Source organism: Myxocyprinus asiaticus, chromosome 16 (assembly GCF_019703515.2).
Source record: "Myxocyprinus asiaticus isolate MX2 ecotype Aquarium Trade chromosome 16, UBuf_Myxa_2, whole genome shotgun sequence".
Classification (NCBI taxonomy): Eukaryota; Metazoa; Chordata; class Actinopteri; order Cypriniformes; family Catostomidae; genus Myxocyprinus; species Myxocyprinus asiaticus.
In genome coordinates this window covers 13,541,679-13,564,437 of record NC_059359.1, presented here as the reverse complement: position 1 = coordinate 13,564,437, position 22,759 = coordinate 13,541,679, and the positions used below count along the sequence as shown (strand labels likewise).

Below are 22,759 nucleotides of genomic sequence, written 5' to 3'. Positions count from 1 at the left end.
TACAGGGCCTATCCTTCAAAAGTCATCTTTCATTTGCCATCCTGCCGTGGCTCCGTCTGATGACCCAGCCAGACATTCCTGGCTCGCCTCCCGAGATCACAATTAATCTACTGAATTGGATGTTTTCTATTTGTCATGCCCTCTGTCCATCTATCCATCTGCCTTGCTTGTCTAACTCTTTATCTTCTGGTTCTACTGTATACTGATCACACATATTATCTCTTTTTTAGAGAGTTTCGGACACTTTGAACTATGAAGGTCCATTACCCTGTGGAATTTTTAACAAGCAGATGAAAAAACAGAGATTGAAGTGGAGAATAAAGAGTAGAAAGTCACACAGTGCGATTGAGTGAGTGATCTTCCACTCCCATGGCTTCAGCCTCTTCTAGGGGTTGAGTTTCTTTACCACATCCACTCTTTGATAAGAGATCACATCATAGCACTTAACTCAGTAACCGGCCTCTTTCCCTTCCTAATAATCAATCTCAGAGTGCAACATCACTGCTATCCCATGTCAATTCCTGAGCATGTCTGCCGCATCAAGTCTCCCACGGGCCGATCCAATATCCCTATCTGAACCCTCACAGGATCAAGCATGGCGCCAGAACCCAAGGTCACCCAGCTTGGACACATCAGCTGAAACCTAACACTCCTCTCTTTCTCTTTTTTAACCTCCATCAGTTCTCTCTGAACTCTTGTTCTTGTTCTATAATAGACAACAGTCTGGTTCTGAAGTAAAAATCACATTCATAGACACTTTTATATTTTAACGATAACTTTAAATACAGACTGTAAGCGCTGAGGTTTTTAATCAATGGTACATGCTTCTGCTCAAGCCATCAGTCTAACCCTAACCTAACCCTAACCTCAAACCAAATGGAAAAAAAATAATGGGACTAATACTGTACTTGGAACCAAGATGGATGAAAAAGTGGGCAGGCAATGTTTGCTCTATTGCTTTGCTACTATTACACGCTAACTATCTCACAGTGTTAGAACAAGATTCTAAGTTACAACAAAACAAAAAACTGGCTGCTCACCACTTGTGTCAATATCTGCCATTCCCTCTTTCACTACAGGGATGCAGTTCTCCAAGTAGATTCCATCTCTGTAGCATCCATTAGTCTCTTTGTCAGATGGAGGCTGGTCCCAGCATTGGCATGGTGTCTGCATGATTCCACAAGGCCGGTTGGAGGTACTGTAGGTGAGGCAGTCCTCCAACCACTGGCACAGCATTTGACAGGCAGCCATGCTTGGATTACGCTTCCCAACCACAAGATATTCAACCTTAAACTCCCCTTCCCCATTCCTGGGCCCGGCGCCTGCTCTGGGCAGCCCTTTCCGGATCTGCAAGAATTGTTTTCCTGCCTCCATGAAGGCAACATGAGTGGAGGCATCACACAGCTTCACTATCTCATCGAAGCTCTCCATTCCAAGGAAGGTTCGTGTTGTTTCCAAGAAGGAGTCGAACTGGAAAGTCCGGTGTTGTCTGGGAATGCAGTCTCTGGTTGGCTTTGTGACCTTGATAAATATGGTGTAGCGCCGTGGGTCGGGGTTCTGCAGGGTCCAGGAGCAGGGTGTGCTGGTAAATACAGAGGATGAGAGAAAGAAACCAAAGAAACGACTCTGGACCAGGGTAGAGCAAGTGTCAGACTCCGGGCCAGAGGGGGCAGCGTTGAGCATGTCCAACTGCAATAATTGGAGAAGAGGAAACAGCAGGACCAATGACGAACAGTTCTGTAAGAATTTTGATATCATGGCTGTAAATGACAGAAGTATGTGCAGAAAAGAGAGAGGCTGAACTTTATTTCTCCTTTGCACCTTTTCTTTTGTTGGAGTGCTGGATCAGTAGCCTCTTATTGTTGATCTGGTAATATTCTCAGATGTTTGCAGAACCATTGAGACTGACAGCTCAGGGTGAGATTAAACTTTGGCTCATTGAACCAGTTTGTTGTCCATGATGCCACACAGCCTCAGAAATATCTGTAGGAATAGAGAAGACAGAAAAGACTGCATGAGCCAAATGGAAAACAACAGTAATTATCCACTGACCAGATAAGTGTGAACATAATAACTTTAAAAATACGTACACAGACAGCGACATAACTGACTCTGGCATGCAGAATTACCATGCTGGGCCATATTAATTGAAAAGTGCTGTACCTGTGTTTCATATTAAAAAATAACTCTTTTTTTTTTTTTTTTCTTGTGAAGCAGTAACTTTCTGAAAAATGTCACGTGAGCTTTATAATTTGTCCAATTATGGGGCAATCAATTACAAAAATATGAACACCTGCTGTCATTCATTATTTCCAGTGCATTTACTTCATGCCAAAATGATCAATAGCTTGGGTCCTTAGCAAATCATTAGGCTAAAAGTGGATGGATCATCTCTCAGGCCTAAGTGGCATTCTTTTCCCTGACAATTCGATGTCTCATGTACTTTTACAGCACTTAAAGGTGAGGAATATGTGAGGTCACAGAGAAAAGCAGTATACAGACATCTTGGAGACCATTCTGATGTCATCGCAACATTTCGATGTGCCATTAGTCACTCTAAAAATTGAGCACCCGGGCACTGAGCTCACACTGAGAGCCTGATTCCATACAGGAAGATACCATGCTGCTTTTATTCTGGGTTAAACATCCTTGTCAAAAAGGCATTGCATTTGTTCCTCTCGTTCAATGTGCTAAAAAAGAACTTAGACAGGGAGAAACGGGAGCACTGAGTCATATGGTTTAAAAAAAATAAATAAAAAAAATATATATATATATATATATATATACAGGTGCATCTCAATAAATTAGAATGTCGTGGAAAAGTTCATTTATTTCAGTAATTCAACTCAAATTGTGAAACTCATGTATTAAATAAATTCAATGCACACAGACTGAAGTAGTTTAAGTCTTTGGTTCTTTTAATTGTGATGATTTTGGTTCACATTTAACAAAAACCCACCAATTCACTATCTCAAAAAATTAGAATACATCATAAGACCAATAAAAAAAACATTTTTAGTGAATTGTTGGCCTTATGGAAAGTATGTTCATTTACTGTATATGTACTCAATACTTGGTAGGGGCTCCTTTTGCTTTAATTACTGCCTCAATTCGGCGTGGCATGGAGGTGATCAGTTTGTGGCACTGCTGTGGTGGTATGGAAGCCCAGGTTTCTTTGACAGTGACCTTCAGCTCATCTGCATTTTTTGGTCTCTCGTTTCTCATTTTCCTCTTGACAATACCCCATAGATTCTCTATGGGGTTCAGGTCTGGTGAGTTTGCTGGCCAGTCAAGCACACCAACACCATGGTCATTTAACCAACTTTTGGAGCTTTTGGCAGTGTCGGCAGGTGCCAAATCCTGCTGGAAAATGAAATCAGCATCTTTAAAAAGCTGGTCAGCAGAAGGAAGCATGAAGTGCTCCAAAATTTCTTGGTAAATGGGTGCAGTGACTTTGGTTTTCAAAAAACACAATGGACCAACACCAGCAGATGACATTGCACCCCAAATCATCACAGACTGTGGAAACTTAACAGTGGACTTCAAGCAACTTGGGCTATGAGCTTCTCCACCCTTCCTCCAGACTCTAGGACCTTGATTTCCAAATGAAATACAAAACTTGCTCTCATCTGAAAAGAGGACTTTGGACCACTGGGCAACAGTCCAGTTCTTCTTCTCCTTAGCCCAGGTAAGACGCCTCTGATGTTGTCTGTGGTTCAGGAGTGGCTTAACAAGAGGAATACAACAACTGTAGCCAAATTCCTTGACACGTCTGTGTGTGGTGGCTCTTGATGCCTTGACCCCAGCCTCAGTCCATTCCTTGTGAAGTTCACCCAAATTCTTGAATCGATTTTGCTTGACAATCATAAGGCTGCGGTTCTCTCGGTTGGTTTTGCATCTTTTTCTTCCACACTTTTTCCTTCCACTCAACTTTCTGTTAACATGCTTGGATACAGCACTCTGTGAACAGCCAGCTTCTTTGGCAATGAATGTTTGTGGCTTACCCTCCTTGTGAAGGGTCAGTGATTTTCTTCTGGACAACTGTCAGATCAGCAGTCTTCCCCATGATTGTGTAGCCTAGTGAACCAAACTGAGAGACCATTTTGAAGGCTCAGGAAACCTTTGCAGGTGTTTTGAGTTGATTAGCTGATTGGCATGTCACCATATTCTAATTTTTTGAGATAGTGAATTGGTGGGTTTTTGTTAAATGTGAGCAAAATCATCACAATTAAAAGAACCAAAGACTTAAACTACTTCAGTCTGTGTGCATTGAATTTATTTAATACATGAGTTTCACAATTTGAGTTGAATTACTGAAATAAATGAACTTTTCCACAACATTCTAATTTATTGAGATGTACCTGTATATATTGTGGATTCAGGGATGAAGACAAATTAGACACTTCACATAAAGTTATATGATATTTACAGCAATCATTTATTTGCAACAATCACAATAATAACAACCACTTTTTAATGCCAGGTAATGATCTTCTCAGCAAACATAATATGTTTCCTCCTTGCAATATTATTTATCAGTCGGCTTCAGGGTATAGTCTGATAGGAGTTTTCACAAAAATGCTGCATGCTCTGTAATGAATGCGAGGAATATCGTATCACTCAGAGACTTCTTTGTCATATGTCATGAGACTTATTGGAACTATGTTGTATTGTAGTCTCAACTTTGTCTTCAATGTTTTTCCAAAAAATCCTTAGGAAACATAAAAATAGAAACAAAGGAGACAATTGTTGACATGCAGTAAGAGTAAAGAGATATAAGAAGAATGTGGATAGCATAGCTCAGATAATGTGGAGGAGTTCATATTGAAATCAATAAAAAGTGAGCACAATGTGAGACATTTTTGTGATTTCACCCAAAAATTAAACTTTTGACGTGATTTACTCACCCTCACATTGTTCCAAACCCACAGACATTCTTTCTTCCACTGAACACAAAGATTCTAGCCAGAATTTTAACCACGGTCACCATTCACTTTTCTCAACAGAATTCCCATTTATGGGTGAACTATCCCTTTAAGCACTTTTAGCAAATCCACTAAACTAAATCCAAAAGAGTAAGTTTTCATGTAGTTAGTATATGGTTTACCCTGTGTGATCAATTTGGCTCAGAATCATACAGCTTTGAGCTTAGTCATGCATAGGGCCATCGGACCGTGGGTAATGATGGACCTGAGTAATGGGCCCTCACTGGAGGGGGAACCACAGAAAGGCTTCATTGATATTCCATTATATTATTATTTGTTTTTTATATATATATATAGTAATAACATGCTATTGGTTGGAATAAAATGTTGCAAGACTATGTTTGCCACCTGTAAAAATGTGGGATTCCCCTATAATCTGCCTTTTCTCCTCCCATGTTAGCGACCCCCACCCCCCTAAACAAAAGCAAAAGTGGTCAGGTCCATCAGCAGTGCGCGGTCCAAACTGAGTACACGTCATGATGTACATTGCTCAGTTAATGTATCTACAGAAATGAATACAAAATCTGACATTCAAAAGAAAAAGGAACAGAGAAAGAGCGGGAAATAGCAGACAATTTATGAGTTATTTACAGCCATACCTGTAAATGTAGCTGCTTAGGTGAATATTTGTTTGATATCCATGACAATATAGTCCAAAATTAACAACTGGCACGTTCCAAATGCGAGAACAAAATTGCTTTTGGCAAGAAAATAAAACAGAAATATTCACCCAGTGGCAGGGTTGGGGAGTAACGGGATTACATATTTAAAATACAAAATATAAGTAACTGTATTCCACTACAGTTACAATTTAAATCATTGCTAATTAGAATATAGTTACATTCCAAAAGTATTTTGATTATTGAAGAGATTACTTTGCATTTTATTGTCATTTGTTTCATTTAATATTTAGTGCTTTCAGATGGAAAATATTTATACATATAAATTATGTGATCCAAAGTGCAAATGAACAGCGGTGAAACACTTTCTTATGATGTGTTACATTCATACAAGCAGACAGAGAAGTAAGTTTGGAGCAGAAGAAATAGAAATAAACCTAGTGTAAATTGTCAACTTTACGCTAAGCTAAAATGCTATTTCTAGCCATTTTACTAGGCTCGATCATATTTTTTTATCAAGACAATTCACGTTGGATCATCATTTTTCTAGTAAGACCTTTGATATTAGGGCAAAAATCATATTCCTGATAATAATTTTTGTATTGTTTTCCTGTAAAAATACTTAAAACCAGATCAATTTGATTTATCTTATTTTAGAAACAACACTGCATAAGATATTTTCAGATAATATATTTTTAACGTGTATTTTGTCTTACTGTACTGGCAGAGTTTTTATGGTCAAAACAAGTGAAAAAATCTACCAGAGTTGAAGAAGTAATCCAAAGTATTTAGAATACGTTACTGACCTTGAGTAATCTAACGGAATATGTTACAAATGACATTTTACAGCATGTATTCTGTAATCTGTAGTGGAATACATTTCAAAAGTAACCCTCCCAACCCTGCCCAGTGGTAGGTAACATTATTAGCAACTGCATCAATACATGCTCTTCATTAAACAGTGAACAACAATCAGATGCTTGCTTAATAAAGTGACATTCACAATTCAAATCAAACTGTCAACATCTGCCGCTACTCACACATCTACTGTCTAAACATATTTTACTTCTGTGCAAAATTTACCATCAGATGTTTATCTGTGATGCCTAAATGTTATTTTTCTCCAGAATGCCATGAGATAAATGTGAAATGTTCCTCACATTAATCTACTAAAAGAATATGTGAGGAACAAAATCACCTGTCATTGCGCTCAGATGCCATTGTCTGTTTAAAGAGACATGTAATGTAAATGCATGTAAACAATAGACATGTAACAAATATATATGCAAAATAATAAATGCAGTTTCAAGACATTTATTGATGGAATATAATGAATTTGACAATTTTTCAAAAGCTAAAATGCGACCAATATGATGAAAAACTGACAAAATATAATTTTTAAAATTTATATTTTCAAATTGTACCTAGAAGGGTTACATATAAGTTTAGAAGATCCCTTCATAATTAACAACATGAGCTGAGAAATAATTTCTTTAAATTTAAGTTAAATGGATATTGTAACCAAAATCTACCCATATGAATCCATATAAAATACAATTAAAATTATAATTAAATCGAGAGCTTGTGAATCAGAATCAAATCGAATCTGGAAATACGTAAGAATACAAATTTCTAGTTTTAAGTTAATTTTGGACCCTGTATAAATATAAGTTAGCACTTTAAGATTTTTTTTTAAACTACCTGAGAACAGAAATGTCTCAGGAAAGACTGAACAACCTGGCAAAATTTGATGCTCCACCCCATGAACCTATCCCGTGACCAACTTCATCCTGGAGGCCTAGACCGATCCCAGTGGCACAACTTGGGGTGAAAAGCAGGCCAGAAAATGTGGAGGTGGTTGACTGTGCAGACTATCTGTAGTTTAGTTTTGTAGAGATCATGTTCCCTGGGAGTACACTACTAAAGCAGATAATATGAAAAAAGCTCCAACTGATCTCAGCGTGACCTCAAACATTGCCTTACACACAATGGCAAATATCTGCTTGGTCCCAGATAAGCTGTGTTCAGGATGCTCAGAGCAGAAGTCTCTAAATAAAAGAGTGGGTGTTTCAAACAAAATAAACAGTGCTTATCATGGCTACAGTGTCAATAATGAAGCTTGAGGGTGTAATCATCTAATCCTTTGCCTCAGTTCAGTCTTGATGTTAAACGAGACGTTCTCAAGGCCAAATATCAAAACGCTTGCTATCAAACACCTCTAATGATCAGGGATGATGACTAATACAAGGAAGCCCAAGGAATCTGCTATCTAATGCACTGGATAGCCCCACCCCTTATGAAAAGTGTGCCTTATACAGTATGGTATGTTTTAGATATTTGTAACCAACATCTTGACTACAAAGGTACAAAGGCAAACAGAAACATTAACAAAGATGTTCTCAAGGCTGAACCTCAAAACCCTTGCTATCAAACACCTCTAGTGATACCGAGATGATGACTGCAATGCAAAGGAAAGCTCTTTTTGCCCTCCACACATTCATTCTCCCCTGCCCCAAGGAATGCACTGGATGGGGGCACTGAATGTCACGCAGTGGCCAGCTCATTATAGACATGTTGTGTTTATTGATCAGCAGTTCCTCAGTTGAAGCACACAAAAACTGCTATTCAGTTAATTGAGCCCTCGATTCTATGCACTGTGTCATACTGGAAGAGAAGAATAGGCCCTAAAAAACTAGATCTTGGGCAATAATAATGTGCTAGAGCAAATATGAGCAAAAAACACAGAATAGTTTGATTGATTGGCGCTCACCATCAAATGCATTGAAATACAAAGCTGTTCCAAATCTTTTAGTCCATTTATTAATCTGTCAGTCTCATGTGTGCATGCAAAGTGTGACAAGATTGGTTCTGTGCTGTCATGGTATTATGGAAACACTGGCTGTTTCTCACACACTGTTAGCTGCCATGGATTTTGAATGTGCTGGAAAAATTACTCAAGCAGAAATGAGAGGCTCTACTCTAGCATACTGGCATCAGCTTCTCTCTGATGTAGAGAGGTAGGGCTGGGCGATATAGCTAAGAAATATATATATAAATACTGTTCAGCCTTTTAATAATTTCCAATATATATAGTTAGAAATGCACTGAAATTTTGACCACTGAAAATTTTCATCTGAAAATTGCATAAAATTCTATTATCGGTTTTCGGCCAAAGGTGAAAAAAGGCAGGAAATCTTGGCATAAAATTTGTACAGAAACCGTTACTTTAAAATCCGGTAACAGAAACACTCACATGGAGAAAAAGCATTGTTTATGTTGAACATTAAAGTCCACATCCCCAGAATGGCACCAACAATCATGCCAAGGTCCAAATCACTGAGATCACACTGCACTGCTTCCACACGATTGGCTGATTAGATAATTGCAAGGATTATTGTTGGTGCCAGATGGGCTGGTTTGAGTATTTCTGTAACTGCTGATGTCCTGGGATTTTCACACACAACAGTCTTTAGAATTTACTCAGAATGTTGCCAATAATAACATTTTATTGGTGAGAGAGGTCAACAGAGAATGGCCAGACTGGTTCAAACTGACAAAGTCTACGGTAACTCAGATAACCGCTCTGTACAATTGTGGTGAGAATAACAGCATTTTAGAATGCTATTCTGAGATGCGGGCTGGTGCTGTTTTGGTGGCACATGGGGGACCTACACAATATTAGGCAGGTGGTTTTAATGTTGTGGCTGATCGGTGTGTATATATGTGTATGTATATAAAACTGGCTTCATGTTCACTGAAGATTTTCACTGGAATTTCTGTTAATTTTGCTGCTGCATTATCCAGTAGAGTAGTTAACAATAAAGGTTTCTTAATAGGATAAAAAAAATAAAAATAGTTATTTTCTGTCCATTCTATTTTATAATGAAATGCGCAGTCATAGAAAAATAGTTTTTTAATAATAACATTTAGAATTGAATTATTACAAAGTCTAATTTAAAATAATAATGTTCAGTTTTCGGTTTTCAGCCCAGAATGTTCAGTTTCGGGCAAGTGTTTTCATTTCGGTGCATCACTATATACAGTATATCATGATATTTATGCTCTGAATTTTTTTATTTAGAGTAACAATCATTTAAAAAAAAAAAAAAAAAAAGAAAGAAAGTAAAAAAGAGGCCATGGCATGATTTTCAAACTGTTTTTCACTAAATTAACACAAGGATGATATTTAATAATTTACATAACAATACATACTAATAAAAACCAATATTTAAATTACCTACAAAATGTTTTTGCTAAAACATTTTAACATGATTTAAATTACTTAAAATTACTTAAAAGAATCACTGAATCAGAGTTATGAATCAATTCAATGTAATGAACAGTTTGAACTGATTCAGACTGATCTCTGATTATGTGAACACCATTATTTTCTATTCCATGGGACCAGAACCTGTGTCTCTAAGGCTGCTGACGCAACATGCAACAAGTAGCACTACAGGAAAAGGTAGTAACTCAGGGTACTGGGACATTCGGTATCAACATGTCGACTACATTTAGTCATTTTGCAGACGCTTTTATCCAAAGCGACTTACAAATGAGAAACATAACAAGCAATTTGTCATGCAAAAGTCAACAATTCTGCAGTATCTCACTGCCAAATTCTCAAAGTAGCTGGAGTAGTGTAGAAGCTAGTAGAGCCCGACTGATATGGCATTTTTGAGACCGATACTGATTTTAGAGGGGGAAAATTCACCGATTACAGATATGGTGGCCGATATACAGGTGCATCTCAATAAATTAGAATGTCATGGAAAAGTTCATTTATTTCAGTAATTCAACTCAAATTGTGAAACTCGTGTATTAAATAAATTCAGTGCACACACTGAAGTAGTTTAAGTCTCTGGTTCTTTTAATTGTGATGATTTTGGCTCACATTTAACAAAAACCCACCAATTCACTATCTCAACAAATTAGAATATGGTGACATGCCAATCAGCTAATCAACTCAAAACACCTGCAAAGGTTTCCTGAGCCTTCAAAATGGTCTCTCAGTTTGGTTCACTAGGCTACACAATCATGGGGAAGACTGCTGATCTGACAGTTGTCCAGAAGACAATCATTGACACCCTTCACAAGGAGGGTAAGCCACAAACATTCATTGCCAAAGAAGCTGGCTGTTCACAGAGTGCTGTTTCCAAGCATGTTAACAGAAAGTTGAGTGGAAGGAAAAAGTGTGGAAGAAAAAGACGCACAACCAACCGAGAGAACCGCACCCTTATGAGGATTGTCAAGCAAAATCGATTCAAGAATTTGGGTGAACTTCACAAGGAATGGACTGAGGCTGGGGTCAAGGCATCAAGAGCCACCACACACAGACGTGTCAAGGAATTTGGCTACAGTTGTCATATTCCTCTTGTTAAGCCACTCCTGAACCACAGACAACGTCAGAGGCGTCTTACCTGGGCTAAGGAGAAGAAGAACTGGACTGTTGCCCAGTGGTCCAAAGTCCTCTTTTCAGATGAGAGCAAGTTTTGTATTTCATTTGGAAACCAAGGTCCTAGAGTCTGGAGGAAGGATGGAGAAGCTCATAGCCCAAGTTGCTTGAAGTCCAGTGTTAAGTTTCCACAGTCTGTGATGATTTGGGGTGCAATGTCATCTGCTGGTGTTGGTCCATTGTGTTTTTTGAAAACCAAAGTCACTGCACCCGTTTACCAAGATGCTTCCTTCTGCTGACCAGCTTTTTAAAGATGCTGATTTCATTTTCCAGCAGGATTTGGCACCTGCCCACACTGCCAAAAGCACCAAAAGTTGGTTAAATGACCATGGTGTTGGTGTGCTTGACTGGCTAGCAAACTCACCAGACCTGAACCCCATAGAGAATCAGTTAAAGTGGAGATTGACTGGGCAGAGAGGAGAATATTTAGTAAAAATTGACTTAAATGTTGATCTGTTTCACACCCACACCTATCAAATTGCTTCTGAAGGCATTGATTTAACCACTGGAGTCATATGGATTCCTTTTATGCTGACCTATGTGATTTTTGGAGATTCAAAAGTTTGGCACCCATTCACTTGAATTAAATGGACCAAAAGAAATTCTTCTAAAAATCTTCGTTTGTGTTCTGTTGATGAAACAAAGTCATACACATTCGGGATGGCATATGGGTGAGTAAATTATGAGATAATTTTAATTTTTGGATGAACTATTCCTGTAAGTGCTCGCAAACAGATGTGTTTTCAGCGAATTCCCATGTGATCATGTTGAACTGATTCATGTAAATGAATAGAATTTATGAACTCAAATGGCGATTTTACTTTTTACTAAAGTTTAATTCAAAGCTGCTATCAAAACATCTCTGTCTTAAAGCTCTCACATTTTCAAGTCGCAAGACAAGAAAATATAGCAAAAATAGTTTAATGACACCCTATGTAGGAAGCTTAATGGCCAAAGAAATGGTGCAATTAAATCACCACGATATTTACGATGTACATACCTTTATATTGTCATTGAATAGTGTGATGAGGAGGAGGGTGTAGCCAGGCCGTGATGGAGCATGGCTGGTGCTGAATCAGCTGATCTGAGGAAAAGTGAGATAAGGGGCAGCTGGAGATGCCGGTCCTTATATTTTATATTGTTTTAAGTTCATTTATGCATTAAAAGTTTATGTTGATTGTTCAGCCTGTTCCCGCCTCCTTCTTGCCTGACCTTTAACTGTTACAATGGTGCCGAAACCTGGGAAGGAGGAGGGATGTGCTGTCGCGGAGTCCTCGCCGCTGCCATCCACCAGGGGAGCAGCCACGGCTGTCTGCCTGGGGTCGGAGGGGTCGCTGCTGGCCGCCGAGAGCCGGAGGAAACACAGCCATCTGCTGAGAAGGGGAGGAGCAGTTCCATCTGCCAGGGGCCGGAGGATTCGCTGCCATTTGCCAGGGGAGGAGCGTGCTGGCATCCGCCAGAGGACGAAGGAGCGGTTGAGAACCGGGCGACAGTGCGTCTGGGAGCTGGTGAGCAAATTCTTCTCTCTCTCCTCTCTCTCTGTGTGCCTCTGCTCACCCTTTCCCTCTCCTCATGCCTCCCCTCGTCTCTCCTCCCAGGTTAACAGGAGGCGGGGAGGGCCACCGGCTGACAGATCGGCCATAAGGGCAGTATCTCCCCCCTGGAGATGGGTGGGGGGAGTTAGTCAGACCGGTGGCGCCCCAGCCTGAATCGGGCGGGGGAGGAGTGTGACGAGGAGGAGGGCATGGCCAGGCCATGATGGAGCATGGCCAGCGCTGAATCAGCTGATCAGTGGGAGAGCGAGATAAGAGGCAGCTGGAGACGCCGGTTTGAGAGAGAGAGATGCATGTGGCCGCATTGCATGTGTGTCTGTGTCATTATGTTTTATGTTGTTTTAAGTTCATTTATGCATTAAAAGTTTATGTTGATTGTTCATCCGGTTCCTGCCTTCTCCTTGCCAACACACAACAGTCTTTAGAATTTACTGTTACAGTGGTGCCGAAACCTGGGAAGGAGGAGGGATGCACAGTCGCGGAGTCCTCGCTGCTGCCATCCACCAGAGGAGCAGCCACGGCCGTCTGCCTGGGGACAGAGGGGTCGCTGCTGGCCCCTGAGGGAGGAGCGAACTGGTGTCTGCCAAAGGGTGGAGGAGTGGTTGAGGACTGGGCAACAGCATGTCCGGGAGCAGGCAAGCAAGTTCTTCTCTCTCTCCTCTCTCTCTCTCTCTCTCTCTCTCTCTCTCTCTCTGCGCATGCATGAGCGTCTGTTGAGTGAGTGTGAGGAGCATGTGGTGAGTGCAAGTTGTTTATGCCCGCTGTGACAAAAACAATTACTTTCTATTTCAATTATTTTCTATTTCTTTTCTTTTTTTTTTGAGTTTTGTTATCTGTGGTGTATCGAGTAGTGACACAAGTTTCCCTTGAGGAGTTTTTGGTGGTCGGCAGCCAGTGTATCACTGGGAAGCATGACAGCCCAAAACTGGGCATTTAGTTCATGCTTGTCCAGATAATAATGGTACAAACATGCAACAAGATGTCTCAGGTGAAAATGGTGTGCAAGTCAGGGATGGAGGAACAGATAATGTTCCTGAACCAACCCAAACTGAACCCAGGCCATCCACTAGTGGCTCAAAGGATGTAATGCCTCATTCACAGACAGAAGAGGCGAATCAGGCCATAGTTGAAAATAATGGGGAGAATGAGTTAGTTATCCCTTTAATTGTCAGAGATGAGTCCAAGTTTAACAAACCTGATGAGAACATGGATTTTTCACATGTCAGTGTAATGTCTGACACAAAGTCTCCTTCAGAGAATGTCAATCTGATAATTTAATGATGGATATAGATCAGGCCATTTAAAGTGGAAAAAGAATGACAAGGTTTCAGAATCAAAACAAGCTAGAAAAACAGAAAATGAAAAGGAGTCTGATGTTGATGATATCGGCAATGAGAGTGATTTTTCTGATTCTGGTGCTTCAAGTTGTTCCCAGAATGTATGGACATGTCAAGATTATAATACTGAGGAAATCAAGAAGTTTTTAAAACTGACAAAAAATCTGAGGGGGGTAGAGGTTGTTGATTATTTTCCAGACATCAAATGCTTTGTGGAAAATACTAGAACTTTAATGAGTGAGGGATGTTTCACAAACAGGGAGGTATATCGTTTGAAAAAATGTGTGACCAAAAACTCCAACAATAACTGAATAATTGATGGCAGTAAACTGGCTTAATTTGTTGGCCCTTATTGGCTGCTCTTTTCTTTATGGTTTAGTTTTTTACTTTCACATGGGTGACGTTCGTATTGCATCCTTGAATGTAAATGGAGCTAGAGACTGTATAAAACGTACAGCAATATATGCAATCATGAATCAAAAGCAACTTGATGTTTTATTTTTTGCAGGAAACACACAGTGATATAACAAATGCTATTGAATGGGCTAAAGAATTTAAAGGTCTCTCTTTTTTAAGTCATAAAACCTCACTTAGTGGAGGTGTTGCCATTTTATTTGCAAGTAGTTTTATTCCTATCTCTTGTGAGATGGAAGAGGTTGTGGAAGGTAGACTGCTAAAGATTCGAGCCCAGTTTGAGAACCATATCTTTGTTTTTATTTGTGTGTATGCCCCAACCCTACCAGCAGAAAGAATTGTGTTTTTAGATACTCTGTGTGTAACTTTGGATAAATGTAATGGTGAGGAGCATTTATTTCTTGCTGGAGACTTTAATTGTGTCGAATATAATATGGACAGAAATCATGTAGAACCACATTTGCTTTCTCGAAAAGGACTCCTTCAGTTGATTGAAACAAATGATTTTTGTGATATATGGAGGAGTTTAAATGGGAATTTAAGGCAGTACACATGGGCACATGCCCATGAGAGCATATTGTCATTAGTAAGACTAGATAGATTTTATAGTTTTAAACATCATCTTAGTTTTTTTAAGAAATGTTTCATAACCCCAGTTGGGTTCTCAGATCACAGTCTTGTCATATGTACAGTAATTTTAAACTCTGTGAAGCCAAAAAGTGCTTATTGGCATTTTAATGCAAATTTACATTAAAAAGATACATAAAAAAATAAAAAATTGGGAAAATGTTAGGAATGAAAAAGCTCAGTTTCAGTCTTTGCAAAAATGGTGGGAGTTTGGTAAAACACAAATTAAGCAATTATGTCAACAGTACACTCACAATGTCACAAAAGATATGATTAAATCTATAAAAGTTTTAGAAGATGAAATTCTCAAATTCCAAGAAGTGGCACAGTCTAGTGGAAATCAAACACATATTGAATCCCTTTTTTAAAAAATCTGTTTTGTCTGACATACAAAGGGTGAAAGCACAGGGGGCACTAGTTCGATCACGGTTTAAAGATATAGACCAGATGGATGTGCGGTCAAAATTCTTTTTTAGTCTATAAAAAAAGAATGGTCAGAAATGCTTTATACATTCTTTATTTTCTGAGACCGGTGCTCTTGTATCAGATCCTATTGAAATTCGGAAAAGAGCAATCAGTTTTTATGAAAATCTTTATAGTTGTGAGCACAAGGAAGATCGGGTTGTTGAAGAGTTTTATTTTTTTTTGGAGAGCTGCCAAAGATCTCTGAAGACTCTAATGCAGCACTCAAGAAAGCCATAGGCCTGGGAGAACTGCATGAAGCTCTCCAAAGTATGGAGAATGGCAAGGCTCCTGGGATAGACAGAATCCCAGTTGAGTTCTATAAAGCCTTTAGGCCTGTGATGGGGGGGATCTGTGGGCAATTCTCAGTGACAGTCTAGTCGGAGGACTTCTGCTACTGAGCTGTAGAAGAGCAGTCCTTACCCTTTTGCCAAAAAAAGGTGATGTGAGAGACATAAAGAACTGGCGACCTGTATCTTTATTGTGCTGTGACTATAAATTGCTCTCAAACGTGTTAGCTACCAGACTAGGAAGGGTTTTGGAGGAAGTAATTCACTCTGGCCAGTCCTACTGTGTACCTGGAAGATCAATTTTTGATAACATCCATTTGATATGAGATTTATTTGATATTTCTAAAATGATGGGTGTAGATATGGGTTTGATTTCCTTAGAACAGGAGAAAGCGTTTGATCGTGTAGAACATGACTATCTGTGGAAAACTTTACAAGCATTTGGTCTTAGTTTTGATTTTATAGTTTATATTAAAATTTTATACAGTGACTTTGAGAGTTTACTGAAAATTAATGGTGGCTTATGTGCTCCTTTTAAAGTATGTCGTGGGGTACAGTGCATCCGGAAAGTATTCACAGCGCTTCACTTTTTCCACATTTTGTTATGTTACAGCCTTATTCCAAAATGGATTAAATTCATTATTTTCCTCAAAATTCTACAAACAATACCCCATAATGACAACGTGAAAGAAGTTTGTTTGAAATCTTTGCAAATTTATTAAAAATAAAAAACGAAATAAATCACATGTACATAAGGATTCACAGCCTTTGCCATGACACTCAAAATTGAGCTCAGGTGCATCCTGTTTCCACTGATCATCCTTGAGATGTTTCTACAACTTGATTGGAGTCCACCTGTGGTAAATTCAGTTGATTGGACGTGATTTGGAAAGGCACACACCTGTCTATATAAGGTCCCAAAGTTAACAGTGCATGTCAGAGCACAAACCAAGCCATGAAGTCCAAGGAATTGTCTGTAGACCTCCAAGACAGGATTGTATCGAGGCACAGATCTGGGGAAGGGTACAGAAAAATTTCTGCAGCATTGAAGGTCCCGATGAGCACAGTGGCCTCCATCATCCATATATGGAAGAAGTTTGGAATCACCAGGACTCTTCCTAGAGCTGGCCGCCCGGCCAAACTGAGCGATCAGGGGAGAAGGGCCTTAGTCAGGGAGGTGACCAAGAACCCGATGGTCACTCTGACAGAGCTTCTCTGTGGAGAGAGGAGAACCTTCCAGAAGAACAACCATCTCTGCCTGTATGGTAGAGTGGCCAGATGGAAGCCACTCCTCAGTAAAAGGCACATGACAGCCCACCTGGAGTTTGCCAAAAGGCACCTTAAGGACTCTCAGACCATGAGAAACAAAGATTGAACTCTTTGGCCTGAATGGCAAGCGTCATGTCTGGAGGACACCAGGCATCGCTCATCACCTGGCCAATACCATCCCTACAGTGAAGCATGGTGGTGGCAGCATCATGCTGTGGGGATGTTTTTCAGCGGCAGGAACTAGGAGACTAGTCAGGATCGAGGGAAAGATGAATGCAGCAATGTACAGAGACATCCTTGACAAAAACCTGCTCCAGAGTGCTCTGGACCTCAGACTGGGGCGAAGGTTCATCTTCCAACAGGACAACGACCCTAAGCACACAGCCAAGATAACAAAGGAGTGGCTCTGGGACAACTCTGTGAATGTCCTTGAGTGGCCCAGCCAGAGCCCAGACTTGAACCCGATTGAACATCTCTGGAGAGATCTGAAAACGGCTGTGCACCGACGCTCCCCATCTAACCTGATGGAGCTTGAGAGGTCCTGCAAAGAAGAATGGGAGAAACTGCCCAAAAATAGGTGTGCCAAGCTTGTAGCATCATACTCAAAAAGACTTGAGGCTGTAATTGGTGCCAAAGGTGCTTCAACAAACTATTGAGCAAAGGCTGTGAAACTTATGTACATGTGATTTTTTTTGTTTTTTGTTGTTGTTTTTTATTTTTAATAAATTTGCAAAGATTTCAAACAAACTTCTTTCACGTTGTCATTATGGGGTATTGTTTGTAGAATTTTGAGGAAAATAATGAATTTTAATCCATTTTGGAATAAGGCTGTAACACAACAAAATGTGGAAAAAATGAAGTGCTGTGAATACTTTCCGGATGCACTGTAGGTGTGTTCTCTGTCAGGGATACTTTACATGTTGGTAATAGTTTTAGAAGGGGTATCTTTACAAGCCTGTACAAGCACTTTCTGTTTATCAGAATATGCTGATGACGTTATCATAATACTTAATAAACAAAATGATGTGGACTTATTAAAAACATTGAGAGACTTTGAAACTATTTCTTTAGCAAGAATTAACTGGGGTAAAAGCGAAGCAGTGTTAGTAGGAAAGTGGGAAAGAGCGATACCAATACTCCCAAATGGGTTAATTTGGAAAAAAGATGGTTTAAGATATTTAGGAGTGTTTTTAGGAGATGACACGATTGTTAAAAAAAACTGGGAGGGAATAACTGATCATATAGAGGACGCACTCTAATTATTAATAATTTGGTGGCCTCTTCTTTATGGCACCGACTGGCTTGTATTGATCCACCTGCATGGTTGCTTGCAAAATTCAGTCTCTTTTAATAGATATTTTTTGGGAGAAAATGCATTGGATATCTCACAATGTATTGTATTTACCTAAAGAAGAAGGAGGGCAAGGACCTGTACATTTGCAAAGTAGGACTGCAGCTTTTCAACTACAATTCATACAGCGATTTCTCACTGGGCCAGAGAACTTAAGCTGGAGACCAGTGGCCAGTACGATTTTAAAGACTGCGGAAGGACTTTGTCTGGATAAATCATTGTTCTTTTTAGATCCCAAAAAAATAAACCCATCCAGGATGCCAGAGTTTTATAGGAATCTTTGGGCCCTCTTTCAAGTGAAAAGGACTAATTCTACACTTACTTTATTCTGGTTATTTAAAGAACCTTTGATCTACGACTCACGTTTGGACATTCTAGGCACATGTGGGACAATGACTACAGCATTCATCAAATCCAAGATCACAACACTTGGATGTTTAATAAAATTGACTGGGCCAAGTTTTGGAAAAGTCAACGATGTAGCTGATTTTTTAAAGGTTAAATCCATTCGAGTTGTTGCACATGTACTACAGAAACTACAGTCTGGTTTTACAGCAGAAGAAAACAAATTGCTTCAAGGTTACTGTAAAGGAGAGTTCATCCCTGATGAAAAAGACAGTTTTCCAAATCTGCTTCTTTCACCAAATTTAAGTGAATACACAGGATTTTGTTTGGAATTTGAAAAGTTGACAGATATGGATTTACATGAAAGTAGTGGTAAATTTTTTTTTATAAAGCTTGTGTAAAATCTTTTAACAAAAAAGGTTTAGATGGAAGAGTTGATACACCATGGCGTGATGTTTTTAAGATGAGTAACAAAGTTAGACCAGAGTGGAGAGCACTTTACAAGCCACCGTTAATTTAAGAGCTGGAGATTTACAATGGCGAATTCTACATGGTATTATTGCGGTTAATGCTTTTATTTCTGTTTTAAATCCAAGTGTTGGTCAAGATTGTCCTTTTTGTTTTCAACAAGAGACTGTTTTTCACACTTTTATGCATTAAGGCTGAAGCCTTTCTTTGATGTTTTGCAAAATCTTTTTAACTGTTTTAATGAAGAGTTTTCTGTACAAACTTTTATTTTGGGGTTTAAATATGTTCAAAAACAAAAATACGAGTGTCAGTTGTTAAATTTTATTCTGGGTAAAGCCAAAATGGCCATTTACATTAGTAGAAAAGATCAAATTGAGCAAAACAGAGAATATAATGTTGAAAAGGTATTCGCAGCTTTGATTAAATCAAGACTTTCAATTGATTTTCATTTTTACAAAGCTATGGACTCTCTAACAGTTTTTGAAGGAATATGGTGTCATAAAGGAGCTTTGTGTTCTGTTATTGAAAATGAACTTCACTTTGCACTTTTTTTATAAAATGGATTTAAAAATATTTTAGTAAAATATTTTTGTATTGATTTTATGGTGGGCCACCGACTGACAGATCAGCCGCAAGGGCAGCGTCTCCCCCCTGGTGATGGGTGGGGGAGTTAGTCGGACCGGTGTCTGAATGGGGCGGGGGAGGAGTGTGACGAGGAGGAGGGCGTGGCCGGGCCGTGATGGAGCCTGGCCGGCGCAGAATCAGCTGATCAGCTGGAGAGTGAGATAAGGGGCTGCTGGAGATGCCGGTTTGAGAGAAAGAGACTCATACGGTCGCGTTGCATGTGTGTCTGTGTCCTTATGTTTTATGTTGTTTTAAGTTAATTTATGCATTAAAGGTTTATGTTGATTGTTCAGCCGGTTCCCACCTCCCCCTTGCCCAACCTTTAACTGTTACAAATATATTGGGAAATTTCAATATATCGCCCAGTTCAAGTGGAAAGATGTGTAGCTAAAAGAGAGAGAGAAAAGAGAGAGAGAGAGAAAGAGAGAGAGAGAGAGCAAGTATTTACTCGTGACAGGATCATACTATGGTTAGAGGGGCAATGATGGGGCCTGTCTTACACAATAATTAGGCCAAAAAGATGTGGTTGATGATAATTTTGTTGTCTCTCACCTCTCTAGAATTTCGAACCACCTTCGTACAATTAGGCTTCTGCCCTGTTGTATTGTGACTAGGATCAAAAGAGTTGTCCCCATGTTTTTTCATTAGCCTTTTCACTGTAAGGGACAGCATGTAATAATTGCATGTCACTGGAATTGTCCCTAATGGTGCTTAAAGTATCGCTGTTAGCATTATATCACAGACGATAATGGTAAAAACACTGTAAAGGAAAAGAGAGAAAAATGCAGAATTTAGAGGAAAAATGGGTGCGAGAAAGAGAGCAATGGATAAAGAGAGAGATGGAAAGATGGAGAAGGGAGGGAAGACAAGCTGTCGCTTCTCATGGGTGCTCTTGTCCGTTGCTGTCTCTTCCCCTGCTTCACCCATTATTTATTTTTTTCTTTCTCTCAAATTAAAGAGCTACGATACCCCAAGCAAGCAAGGTTATTTGAACAAACATAAGACAACAAGCATCGCTGCATCTTTGAAAACGAGCCTCATTCTCCTCTATTTGCGCTCCAACGTCTATGACATCAAGTGCTGGGCCTCACATGGTCGTAGAATTAAAGAGATAATTATCTGTCTCTGGTGATAAATGTGTTTACCGTGCTAAATGCCAGGCCTCCTTTCATGAACTTATAAAACCACTCCTTTTCCTACCAGACAAACACTGGTGCAGTACATGATGAGGGCAGATCTTACATAAGACAACGGTTTATGTCAGATGGAGGTATTCTCGTTCTTAGGAAGTCCTATTGAGTCACTTGTAACTTTTAATTGTGAGAGTTATTCATGGACACTTAAAGGCACAGTTCACCTAAAAATGAAAATTCTGTCATAATTGAATCACTATAATGTCATTATATGCTTTAAGATTAGTTTTTAATAGAACACAAAGGAGATCATTTGTAGAGACTAAGCTGCCCATTTTTAATGAAAACGGACAATAGACTGAGATTTGAGAGCTACTGCTGTAAATAAGATATTAATTGTTTGGGTAATAACAACTTAAATATCAGTCCATTCCTCAAACAAAGGTATTGTATGGCTTTAAAAGACTTGGACTATAGTGCACACCTTGTATGGACTGCCTGACTTTCTGGTATATTCTGCAAAATATTTCTTTTTCACATTTTCCATGGAAGCGAAACCATATAGTTTTTGAACAACAATGCAGAATGTTTTTATTTTTGGATGAACTATCACTTTAATTTAAATGTTTAGAACTTCTTGGGACAGCCCTTAGCTAGGTACAGATCAGAGTAAGTGTAGCAGTCTTTTTGCTCTCTAAAAGAAAGCGGTGTAAAGCAGACTTATCTCGGATGTCTCAAGCCAGCTGTGAGAACTATAAGATCAGAGCTTGCCTGTGCTATTTACAGAGCATAGCTGAAATCAACTTAAGGTCTAAAATTAGAAAAGTGGTTCAGGAGAGATAGTCCTACCCTTAAAAATCACAATCTATTATTCCAGGCATTTATATTATTTACTATTAAAAAACATTCTCAGGAAATCAGCCTATGAATTGCTTACTTATAGTTGCCTCTGTATACATGGGTGAAAAAAAATAACACACTTAATCTTTAATCTCAAACAAAACTTAACCTAATGCAAAATCCATATGGATATAAACCTAATCTATGGATCCTATACTTTCAGCATTGCACAATCAGTCACTAAACAGCAGTCCTGGCAGCTTTCAGAGACATACACAGATCAGCCACAACATTAATATCGTGTAGGTCCCCCTCGTGCCGCCAAAACAGCTCTGACCCATTAAGGCATGGACTCCATAAGACCTCTGAAGGTGTCCTATGGTATCTGGCACCAAAACGTTAGCAGCAGATCCTTTAAATCCTGTAAGTTGTGAGGTGGGGCCTCCATGGATCGGACTTGTTGGTCCAGCACATTCCATAGATGCTCAATCAAATTGAGATTTGGGGAATTTGGAGGCCAAGTCAACACCTTGAACTCTTTGTCATGTTCCTTAAACAATTCTTGAACATTTTTTTGCAGTGTGGCAGGGTGCTTTGAGTGTATGTGGTCTGCAACAATCTTTAGCTAGGTGGTACGTGTCAAATGAATGCCAGGACCCAAGGTTTCCCAGCAGAACATTGCCCACAGCACACTGCCTCCACCGGCCTGCCTTCTTCCCATGGTGCATCCTGCTGCCATTTCTTCCCCAGGTAAACGACACACACACAACCGGCCATCCACATTAATTAAAAGAAAACATGATTCATCAGACCAGGCCACCTTCTTCCATTGCTCACGTGCCCATTGTAGGTGCTTTTGGCAAATGACAGGGGTCAGCATGGGCACTCTGACCGATCTGCAGCTATGCAGCCACATACACAGAAAGCTGCGATGCACTGTGTGTTCTGACACCTTTCTATCATGGCCAGCATTAAGTTTTTCAGCA

The 22,759-nt window shown here is 39.5% G+C and overlaps 1 protein-coding gene across 9 annotated transcripts in view; it reads right to left on the bottom strand.

Moving 5' to 3' along the window:
• The window catches only part of adgrb1a (adhesion G protein-coupled receptor B1a), a 136,028-nt gene that overhangs the window by 93,548 nt on the left and 19,721 nt on the right, over window positions 1–22,759 (bottom strand). For all 9 annotated transcript variants that reach the window (XM_051721289.1, XM_051721283.1, XM_051721287.1 and 6 more), the window contains exon 2: window positions 1,041–1,983. In XM_051721289.1, coding sequence (XP_051577249.1) covers window positions 1,041–1,758 — 718 coding nt within the window. In that variant the 5' untranslated portion in view covers window positions 1,759–1,983. The remainder of the gene's footprint in view (window positions 1–1,040; window positions 1,984–22,759) is intronic.